This window comes from Alosa pseudoharengus, unplaced genomic scaffold (genome assembly GCF_046254945.1).
Source record: "Alosa pseudoharengus isolate Yale_2024_CS ecotype anadromous, Long Island Sound unplaced genomic scaffold, YU_APseudo_1.1 YU_APseudo_1.1_scf_6, whole genome shotgun sequence".
In the NCBI taxonomy this organism is placed as follows: Eukaryota; Metazoa; Chordata; class Actinopteri; order Clupeiformes; family Clupeidae; genus Alosa; species Alosa pseudoharengus.
The window spans coordinates 25,865,604-25,877,094 of NW_027468848.1; the positions used below are offsets into that span (position 1 = coordinate 25,865,604).

At 45.2% G+C, this 11,491-nt stretch overlaps 1 protein-coding gene across 6 annotated transcripts in view; it reads left to right on the forward strand.

The window, feature by feature from the left end:
• The window catches only part of tet3 (tet methylcytosine dioxygenase 3), a 45,984-nt gene extending 35,422 nt beyond the window's left edge, over nt 1-10,562 (forward strand). For all 6 annotated transcript variants that reach the window (XM_076270620.1, XM_076270626.1, XM_076270624.1 and 3 more), the window contains 6 exons: nt 432-640; nt 933-1,083; nt 1,317-1,406; nt 3,588-3,725; nt 4,487-4,835; nt 5,141-10,562. In XM_076270620.1, the coding sequence (XP_076126735.1) occupies nt 432-640; nt 933-1,083; nt 1,317-1,406; nt 3,588-3,725; nt 4,487-4,835; nt 5,141-6,888 (2,685 nt within the window). In that variant the 3' untranslated portion in view covers nt 6,889-10,562. The remainder of the gene's footprint in view (nt 1-431; nt 641-932; nt 1,084-1,316; nt 1,407-3,587; nt 3,726-4,486; nt 4,836-5,140) is intronic.
• The last annotated feature ends 929 nt before the right edge of the window (nt 10,563-11,491 follow it).

Here is an 11,491-nt window from a genome sequence, read left to right on the forward strand (position 1 = left end):
CACTTCCTCACTCACACTCCACTAATTGATTTATGGCCCCCGCTCGCAATGTCACAGCTAACGCCGCCGTGTGTGGCATCGCTTAAGACTAGAAAGTGTGCCGTGACAAAGGCCTGGTAACAACCTTGGCGCATTTTCTCAGTCGCTCACCCCGCCTGCTGAATGGGTTAGAATACCCAGGAGGATTCACGATTCGGTTGCAGAGCAAAGCAAGCATACAAGCTATTTTCCTGTAAGGCAGTGTTGCTACAAGGTCGTGTTTCTGCTATGCTTGAAGTAATCTGCCCCGATTAATTATCTGCATCTCCGTTTTTTTTTTTGTTTTTTTTTCCGTGTCTCTATCTCTATCCCAAACATTCATGCTCTGTCCATCCTTCTCCCCTTCTTGCTCCCTCCTTCATCTCTCTCGCTACCTGTGTCATCTCTCTCAGGTGATCCGGCGCAGCGGAGAGAAGGAGAAGCTGCTGTGTCTAGTGCGCCACCGGGCAGGGCACCACTGTGCCAACGCCGTCATCATCATTCTCATCATGGCATGGGAGGGCGTGCCGCGCTTCTTTGCCGATAAGCTCTACCAGGAGATCACTCAGACGCTGACCAAGTATGGCAACCCCACCAGTCGCCGCTGTGGACTCAACGACGAGTGAGTGACCGACCCCTACTTTGTGTACAGATGTTTACATTAGCTAAAACAGCACACATTGTTAAGTTGTTCTATTCCAGATATGTACAGAACTGTTGGATCTAGATGTTAGCTATTGATTTACAAATACATCTTGGAAGGATCATTCGTAATCCTTCATGCATATTTTCATATCAATTGAATGACATGAAGATGGAGCTGTAGCAAAATTATTTTTATGTGGGTGATTACCATGTGTGAGCTAAACTGCAAAGTGCCGATTGAAGTGAGTGCTGTTTCTCTTGGCTTCCAGTCGCACCTGTGCGTGCCAGGGGAAGGACTCTGAGACCTGCGGTGCTTCCTTCTCCTTTGGGTGTTCCTGGAGCATGTACTTCAATGGGTGCAAGTACGCCCGCAGCAAGCTGCCCCGCAAGTTCAGGCTGCAGGGAGACCGTCCTGAAGATGTAAGGTTTTTAGTTATTCATCTGTAGTTATTCATCTGTTTTAGATTATTAGCGTGGAATGCATGTGTGTATGTTTGCCGCACCACAAATGAATTTCCCTCACGGGTAAAAAATAAAGTTGAATCTTGAGGTATCAGCGAAAAGGTTAACAAGAATGTTTTCCCCTAAAATTTAGCATGGTACTTCTATGTGATGTTTTTGTCTGGTGTGCTAATGTCGAGTTTTTTGTGCAGGAGGGGGTTCTCAGGGACAACTTTCAGAGTCTGGCCACGCACGTGGCTCCTCTGTATAAGCAGCTGGCCCCTCAGGCTTACAGCAACCAGGTGAGGCAACCGATCTCATCATACTGCTGTCACATGCTAAGCTCTTTTATTCATATCATGGCATTGGCAAAAGATATTTTGGCTGGCATGTAGTGTATGAATGTGCTATTGCTACCATAACATAAAGATGCAGTCAGCGATTGCACAGGAAGTCACGTTTGTTTATGTTTATATTTAAATTTATTAGCAGACGTTTGCACAACACAACGTACATTATATTTTTAATCAAGGATCAAATGAAATACACCAGAGTGGTAGCTCACCCCTACCTTCAGTATTCCCAGAGAAACTCCACACAGGGTTTTGTTTTTGTTTGGGGTACAGGCTGCCCCAAGCCAAGAAATCTAGACGCACCCTAGTGGCAGCAAATGTAGCCAACGGAGCCAACGGAGAGTTGCTAGACTAGCCCATTTGCTGCCCGGGCTAGTCTAGCAATTTGCTGCCCGGGCTAGTCTAGCAATTTGCTGCCCGGGCTAGTCTAGCAACTCTCTGTTGGCTTGCGAGCTGGAATAATTAAACTTCGATAGGGCCAATCACATTGCGTATAGAGACGTTAGGCGGGCTTAACATAATGATTGATGGCAGAGTTGCAACGGTTCGGCTTGAATTCCCTGCTACTTGAAAACAAAGAAGATGGATGTTGCTGTTGGTGAACATCATGACACGAGTTAAGCTTGAATTGGCCAACTGGTGGGAAAACGCATGGGACTCATGAGTTGTAGCGCTGTCCTATTGCGTGCAGAGGGAATTTGAAAGATAACCGATTATCCCGCCCCTCGGACTGAGCACTGCTAACAGTGAGTCCCCAGACCCTACATTTTAATGGTCTGGTTCGTCAGGCTAGGCTGCCCCCACTTTGTCTCGGAATCTGGGCTGCCTACAGAAACCGTTTTTTTACAGTGCACTCACGGAATGGGTAGCTAGCGGATCATGATGCAATGATTGCTGAATGTGACAAAAAATGCTATAGGTTTGAAATTGCGTATAATCACAGACTACACCTTTAATATTCTAGTGTGGTTTTAAGGCTGGACCTATATGCCTGTTTTTTTTTAATCTGGGTATTCCTGAGGAGCTGCAGTTAAAGCATTGTTGCTGTGTTCTTACTACAACTATGCATTGCTATGAAGCAAGGTCATCTCAGGCTTGATGCTGTTCTATGGAAGGATGGAGGAATGAGGAAGCAGTTACACTTGTTTAGCCTGTTTTGCCACCTTAACTTGCTTAACCAGCCTGTGTTTGGACTATGGGAGGGATGTGGAGTACTTGGCATAGAACACACATGGAACATGAGTACCGGTAGACATTCATGTGCAAACTGTGATATTCAAGTTATAAACCATTGCTCATTGAGAGTGCAACAAGCCAGTACCACCCACCCAAAATATAGTTATTAATAAAATAGTTGTTGTAAGTCAGTTTGTTATTTGCTAAATCTGAATAAAACATAGATTAAGACTTACTGTAAGTGCATACTTACATTCAGCCTGGTGACTTGCCAGAAAGGTTAGCACTGTTCCTGTATCTGATTATAAATGGCCAAGCCTAGTTGTGGGTTGTTTTCTGGTGTCAAGGTGACTATGGTAATTCCTTGGTAATGTTGAGATAAAATGTTCTCCCAGAAACTAAATATGTCGTTACAAGGATGTTCTGTAATCTGGTGTATGTTGAGTGGCCACCCAGTCTTCACAGGAAAATTTATTTTTCCTCTGGCCTAAATAGGATGGCAGTGGTTTTGTTTGTCATTATGCACCTTATAATATTTTTCTACTGGATTTATGTTTTTAAAGGCAGCATTACCTCAGACCTATGTAACCCAACACAATAACAGAGGAACAGAGAGTTCATGATATCAATATAAAGCTTACCAATGTATTCTGGTGGACACTACTGTAGGTACACTAGACTGAACATAATTTACACTTTTACCTTATATTTTAAATACCTAACAATGCTTACTTTATATTACTGATGCTAATGTTTTTGCACTGCTGTGAGAATTGTTTGGTAGGAGCAGGCTTCACTGTGCTCACTGAAGAAGGCACTACGCCGCAACACGCCTGTGCAATAAACACTTGTGTATGCAAAGTGCAGCCTTTTTCCTTCTTTTTTGCACTGCTGTGCAAATTCAAGTGGTACATTTCATTCAGGTAATAATTTCCTTTGCTCATTATCCTTTAGTGTCAGCATGAGAACGAGGCCATAGACTGCAGACTTGGACTGAAGGAAGGGAGGCCTTTCTCTGGAGTAACGGCCTGTATGGACTTCTGTGCTCACGCCCACAAAGACCAGCACAATCTGCACAACGGCTGCACTGTGGTAAATCATCTTCTCATTACCACTACTTAGTATACGGCTCTTCGCAATTCATGTAGAACGCTCCGTTGATTTGAATGGGATTTTCCAAAGTTCTACCGGTCATTATTTTTGACCTCTATATAATGACCACTCTCAATGGCAACGGATTTTCATTCAAAAGTGAAGGCAGACGGTTGATCATCTGTGTTATAAAGAACGTTTGATTCAAGTTCAGCGTGTGTTGCGAACTATTTGTTTCTCAGCAAAAGCCACAACGAAACGGTAACAAATAAATGTAAAGAGACATATCATGGAGTTAATTTTTTCGTTTTGGCAAGTAACCGTATAATAAGCGGGATAATGTATAGAACACCGGTCATTATTGGGAAAATAAGTCCCTTCAAGCCGAAGCAAGACCACTCCCCTGGCGCGTCGGGGTCCTGTTCGCCCTGTCGGGACTTATTTCCCCAAAAATGACCGGCGTTCAATACATTATCCCTTACAGTATAGGTGCTCTCCGGTGTTTGGTGGCTAGTTATGCTAGTCTGCTGGTTTTGTGAACTACCTTGTTTGGTCAAGCAGCAAAATTCTAGAGGAAACCCCCTCAAGCATAAGGACAATATGAGGTGCTTAAAGTTGCTTGCCATCCTTCTTTAGCCATAAGGTCCCAAGACAAGTATTTGTTGCCTAGCTGCCGAGTTAGCTTGTTCAGGTAAAAGCATCTCTCTGTTTACAACAGCATAAGATGGCCTCTTCACATACCCTGTAACTTGTCTTCACAGGTGTGCACTCTAACGAAAGAGGACAATCGGACAGTGGGTGTGCTCCCCGAGGACGAGCAGCTGCACGTGCTTCCGCTCTACAAGGTCTCTAACACGGACGAGTTTGGCAGCGCGGAGAACCAGCGACTTAAGATGCAGACAGGAGCCATCCATGTGCTAAGCAACTTTCGACGTGAGGTGCGGAAGCTCCCTGAGCCTGCCAAGTCTTGCCGTCAGCGCCGGCTGGAGGCCAAGAAAGCTGCGATGGAGAAGAAGAAGGGTCCGAAGACGCCAGCGGAGACGCCAGAAAAGACTATCAAAACCGAGACGATCCACAGAGGATCCCCACACCCCCAACAAGGCAATAAAGGTAAGAATGCAAAGATTCTAAATGGGAAACTGATGGTTTTGATTAGTTGACTACTAGTTGCAAAAATCTTTAGGCAAGAAAAAGAAGAAATCAGTCTGCCCCCTTAGGGGATGATATCAGAGTTGCAATATGCCCATGCTGGTATTGTACAATGGGATCTGTAATGATTTGATGAATGTAATGAAGCTTACACCAAAATAAATATATATGAATCTCATTCTATGAAAAGCCCAAAGAACTTGATTTATTAACTGATTAACTTAAGAACTGAAAATGATTAACTTCTCATCCCCTCTTTATCCCAGCAATCCCAAAACAAGAGATGAAGCCCAACATCAAAAAAGAGCCTGTAGATCGATACCATTCCTTTAATGGTGCTCTGCCACCGGGCTACCCAGCGCCAGGGAACGGCCAGGCAGCTGAGCCCTACGGGGGCATTAACAATGCCTACTCCTACCCTGGATACTATGCAAGAGGAGGCCTCCCTTCCAACAGCCAGACTCCTGCAGCAGCGCCCGTCAACGGCTTTCACCCCAATCTTCCAGCACTGCCCTACGGTTATTGCAACTACCCCCCCAAAGCACTCTTCCCCCCAGAGCTGATGGGCTACGAGGGCCGCAGTGGATCGTGGCCCAAAGGAGCAGCAGTAGCAGCTGGAGCCACATCCTTCGACCAGAAGCCAGACGTTCAAAGCCTGCAAGCCAGGCTGGGACACGCCTTCCCCGATCAGCCTGAGCGTCATGCAGAAGACCCAGCTGTCCGCGGCTACGTCACCCCCTCCAATGCCCCTCAGCCCCACGGACGCCCGAGCCACACTCCCACTCCCCCGCCAGAGCCTCGCAGAGCCACGCCAGTAATTAAGCAGGAGCCCATGGATGTTCCGGTGTATGGCAACTGCAGGCCGGACGCAGGGTCACAGAGCTGCCCAGGCACTCCCAGCACCACCCCACAGCCCCCCGAGAGTTGGCCTGGCCACAGGCCCAACGGCCTGATGTCCAAAGGCTGGGAGGGTCCGCACAGACCCGGTGCTGCCGACTCTCCCTTCCCCCCAGATAAGCAGATGCTCCACCAGAATCCCACCCATCACCCTCAACACGCGTACTCCCAGCAACAGCAGCAGCAGCAGTGGAACCATTTCCATGGCCACAACACCCCCATGGCCTCTCCTGCTCCTTCTCCATCACCGTCGCTCAAGCAGGGCTTCTCTCCTGCTCCATCTCCTCACCCCACAACCCCACGCCACTGGGAAAGCCCATCCCCGAGTGGTCAGCCCAAAGTTTGGCCTGCTGGCTTCAGCCCAGCTGTGAAACTGGAAAACCCCGCAGGAGGTTTCCCTGACAAGATGCTGTCTCGGGCGGGCGAGAGCCGTGGCTCCACTCCCCTTGGGCTCCAGGAGAAAGCTTGGAGGTCTGGCGGCGGTTCCGCTGCCGGCAGCACCCCTTCCCCAGCCCCTGAGGGACGTCTGTTCCCCGACGCCCTGCAGCGGCCGGACGCTCAAGGCTGCTGGACGCCCTGCAAGTCCGAGAGCGAGGCGGAGAGCCAGGGCGAGCGCGAGCTGGACGACGACGAGGTGTGGTCGGACAGCGAGCACAACTTCCTGGACCCGAACATCGGAGGCGTGGCGGTGGCCCCAGCACACGGCTCGGTGCTCATCGAATGCGCCCGGCGCGAGTTGCACGCCACCACGCCGCTCAAGCGGCCCGACCGCTCGCACCCGTCGCGCATCTCCCTCGTCTTCTACCAGCACAAGAACCTCAACCAACCCTGCCACGGCCTGGCGCTGTGGGAGGCCAAGATGAAGCTGCTGGCCGAGCGGGCGCGCCAGCGGCAGGAAGAGGCCATCCTGCTCGGCCTGCCCCCGGAGGACATCAAGGTCTTCGGCAAGAAGCGCAAGTGGGCCTCGGGAGCGGCCAGTCCCAGCCCGGGACCGGCCAAGGACAAGAGGGAGGGGGTCGCCACACGACTCGCTCCCACGCTCAACACCTCCTCGCTGATCACCGTGTCGTCCTACGCCTACACGCAGCTCACGGGGCCGTACAGCCGACTCGTCTGAGCACAGCCGTCGTGTCGGAGGTGTCGTGGGTCATTTGGACTAGGTCAGGGATGGCATGAAGGAGTGCTGGACAGACATACTGGTGTCGTCGTCACCCTGCACCTCCTCCTGCTTCTTGTTTCAGCTCTTCAACCCCCTTCCAGTGCACCCAAACAGGTGGGTGATAGGCTGGGTGACATTGACTTGTTTGCTCTTGTATCTTTTTTTTTTTTTTACCTCATATTTGGTGGCAGTCGGGTTTATACACTTGACAGACATGCTGCCCATGGTGCTCTTCTCCTCTTTAATGAGAGGATTTCATTGTTCCCTCACCTTCATTGAATGACCCCCTAATTATTATTATGACTATAATTATCAATATTACAATTGCTATTGTTACTGTAAACGTCTATATTGCAGGTATTGTTGTTACATAATGAAGATGATTATTTTTTATTTTAATATTATTGTTCACTCATGTCGATATTAATATTTTTGACCTTTTTTAAACGGTCGTGTAAGAGTGACCTCGCTGTCACGTCTGATGAGTTTCTATTGCTTTTCTTTTTGGCCTTTTTCCCATCGGTCGACCTCTGAAACAGAAGAGGAACTTTTTTTTTTCCACGATGGCAAGACACAGGTGCGACTGCAAACGAAACTGAGAAAGATGTAGACCTCTTTTGCTTAAAACAATAGAAGGCATCAAGGATTAACACAAGGCTTCAAGGTGAAACTAACAAACGAGGAAAATGAGCATGTGACCAAAACAGAGAGGGGGAAGTCCTGACGTGGCACCACCGGAAGAGGGTGCCTTGTCTGTGCCTCAGCCAGCCTAACGACGGAGATCCCAAAAATCTGCTTCCTAGAGTAGCATTCGCCCCTCTCCTCTCCTCTCCTCTCCTCTCCGGTGCTTCTTCATTGTGTTTTCCAAAAGGGCGAATCCCCCACGTGCTGCGCTGGCCTACAACTGAAGCTGGGTGCTCTCTTTCACAGCTGATTTGCAATCAGGCACATCTATAGGCAGCCGCAGGGGTCTTAAATGTGGAGCCGAGGGAATGAGCAAGGGTCTCATGTCCCTCCAGTGAAATGGTGCTTGTATGGTTCTCTCTTCGGTGCTGCAGCAGCGTCTGTTGATGGCCTACTGTCATTCATGACTCACACACATACACGCACACATTCTCATACACAGTCACTGATACACATACACAAGCACACACCGCCAGACACTCCCTTCTGAGCACTGCACGTGGAATTGTAGAGGAGTTCTCATTTTCGGTCCTGCCTTTTCGAGCCAATGGGACGAGTGCTGGGGTTTGGTGCTAATAGGGGTCGGTTTTCTTTCCTCTCATCAGAGAGGGAGTCATTGTCTCCCCTGCCCCCCCTCTCCTCAGACCCTCACTGGAGATTTAGGCAGAGGCCAAGCATGACATCAGCGAAGCATGACATCTCAGCTCTCCGCTTTAAGCCTGTGTGCATGAGTGTGTGTCTGTCTGTGTCTTTCAGATGAGTTTGTGTTGTGCTGTGTGTATGACTGAGTGCTTGTGACTCTCTGTGTGTACGTGTGTGTGTGTGTGTGTGTGTGTGTGTGTGTGTACACATCTGTCAGGAGGATAGTGAGGGCTACAGCTGGTTTTGCAGGGGGCTGGACACTGCATGGTGCTTACCGCCAATAGGGACCTTGGTGCTCATTCGGTAGTGAGAAGCTCTCTATACCTCATGTTGTAGAGTCACTGGTCACTAGTCATAGCATGCTACAAACATGCAGATGCCTCAGAGCGAATGCTTGCTGCCTACATACACGTTGTGATCTTTTTTTATTATTATTATTTATTATATAATAATAATGATTATTCTTATTGTGGTTGTTTTTTCCATTTTGTTTTTAATGTTTCATTTTAACTAAGAGAAATTGTACATAGAGAAGAAAAGATTTTATAAAAGCACTTTTAATCCTGATTTTAATTGAGAAAAAAAAAGCGGATTATGGATAACTTGAAACATAGTTTTTGTTTTAATGGAAGTTTATTGGGAGAGATAGAAATGTAAATATTTAAATATTTAGGTAAGATTATTTAACTGGTGAGGTGTCACGACTACACCATGAATGATTCCGGGATTTCTAGTCAACAATTGTCAGTATGTCAAGCCCTTCAAACAACAGTAAAAGACAACCTGATGTGTTTGGTTTGTAACATGTATACCTTATACTGCTGTCCTGCTCTTCATATGTACTGTACTACACCAATACCTCTAACACAAACCGCTCCCTCTCCTCAACAACCCTCTTTATGAACCAGGTAACAAAACTCCTGTTTAAAAAAAAACTCCAGACTGTTTTAGGATGATAGTAAATAATGAGAAATAAATGTACACATAGTGAAGAACTGCTCATTCTTTTTATATTTAAAAAAACAAAAACAAAAAAACAATTCACAGCGGTTATGTTGGAATCATGAATCATAAATTGTATGACCAGAAGAACAGTCCTTCCCCAAAAGTCGATATGGCTGTGTGGCCGTGTGTTTTTATCGCCCGTGTGTTTTTATCGCATTCTCAGATCAATCTCCCCGTCCCGTTGCAGCACTTTCTCTTCATGACCAGTTTCCTTAATGGACACACTCACTCTCCACCAGATTTTTAAACCATGAAACCTTTTTCAGAGTTTGATGTAAACATTAACGGCAACAGTACAACAACGGACATTTTGTTAGCGTCAGATATTTTGACCGCTGTTTAGACTTATTTGTGCATGAGTATTCCCTCTTTTGAACACCCATTTTTTACTTTCCTCTCCATGAAAGGTGGAGATGGAAGAAAGGATTAGAAAGAAAACGTGGGATCATGCAACAGAAAGGTCTCTCCTAAAAAACAATTGTGTTGAGGCCCAGAACTATGGTGCTAACTCTGGAGTTCACTGTGGAATAATGGGAAAGAACTTAGAACAATTTGTGTTTTTCGTAAGTTTGTTTTTGAGCTCTTAAAATGAAAGGTGAACAGTTGTTTGCATTTCTAAGTGTGCTGTAGGAATTGTCTATGGTGCTGATCTTATTTTTAAGTAAAATTAATGGAAACGTTTGTCACATGTGAATCAAAAACACTCATCACTATGAAAAGCACTCTTTCCAAGATACTGTCTGTCCACAATTACTAAATATGGTACTTGAAGAAGACTTTGAATGCCTGATTACATTTTACAGACCCGTATGCTATTGAAGAAAACAGACTGTTAGACAAAGAAAATTGTTCTAGTGAATTAGATACAGAACAGAATTGGACATGGAAAAAAAAACTTTTTAGAGTGTTACCCATAACTGTTTATTTTTTATGTATCCACCCGCACTCACACATACACTGTCACACTTTCTCCTAAATGATGTAGTGTGCCCCCTCCCTCTCGATTCTTAGAGGAGTCATGGTCAAAGCTATGATCATAACCTATAATACACAGATATACATAAGAAAACTGGCAGCTACATTCCTTTATGGGTTAAAGATTGTTCTTGATTCTGTTTTTTATTTAATGCCAAGTATGCAGTATGTATAAAAGTGTTTTCTTTTTGTTCGGTCTCTCTCATTGTAGCTGTGTGGTGTATTAAGTGAATATATAGTGTATGTGGTTAAACCCACAATATTGTTTTATGTTCTACAATAATGAGTAAAAAAAAGAATAAAAATGAAAATTTAAAAAGAAAGAATTGCTGTTGTGTGTTTGTCTTTGTTCAAAATTGAATATATCAAAAGAAATTAACAAAGAAATGGAAAGGAAACCCATTACATTCTGTATTCTGTCTAACCAATAGTTCTAGAATGTGAAGTATACCTGATAGAGGGAGAGCAGCTTCACAGAAGAGAACTTCTGACGGCAAATTTGAGGAAAAGTTGGTAAACCACCCTTCTTACCTAATTTGAGGGTGCTGATTCTGAATATTTTGTTTACCAAGCTCAATTCTGAGTTTTAAGCTGCATAATCAGCATTTTAACATAACAGTGTTTTTTTGCTTATTTTTCCCTAAATTGGGTTTATTTCAGAAGTAATCACTAAAACCAAATAAAAGTGTTCTGTAAATACATGTTTGAGTATTAAAGAAGCCATGCTATATTTTATTAACATATTTAATGGGAACATGATTACAGTTAACATGTAATAAACTCGAAAATTCTAATCAAAACACAACCATATTTTTATTGCTAACATAGTGAGTCACTCATGTGGTGTTCAATGCATTTCATCACAATAACAAGTTGCACAGATAACCTTCAACTCAGAATATATCCTACATATGAACTTAGATAGCGGGAACAAGCCTAATGCAGAACTGCATCTACCGTCAGCAACAACCGACAACACTGGATTTGGTATGTGTGCTTGCCTCCATAGAGCTTGATAATGTGCTCTTCTAATATGCCATTGAGAAGCATCACTTGGTGGTAGAGCCTCCGATCCTTGATGTCTAGAAAACAGAGTGGCTCTGGCATATAGTGTTGTCACGATACCAAAATTATGACTTTGATACGATACCTGCCATAAATATCTTGATACTCGATACTGAAACAATATCAATTCTAGGTTTTAAACTTCTAAACTACATAATTATTATTTTTGTAGTCAGTAAAATAGTAGTTT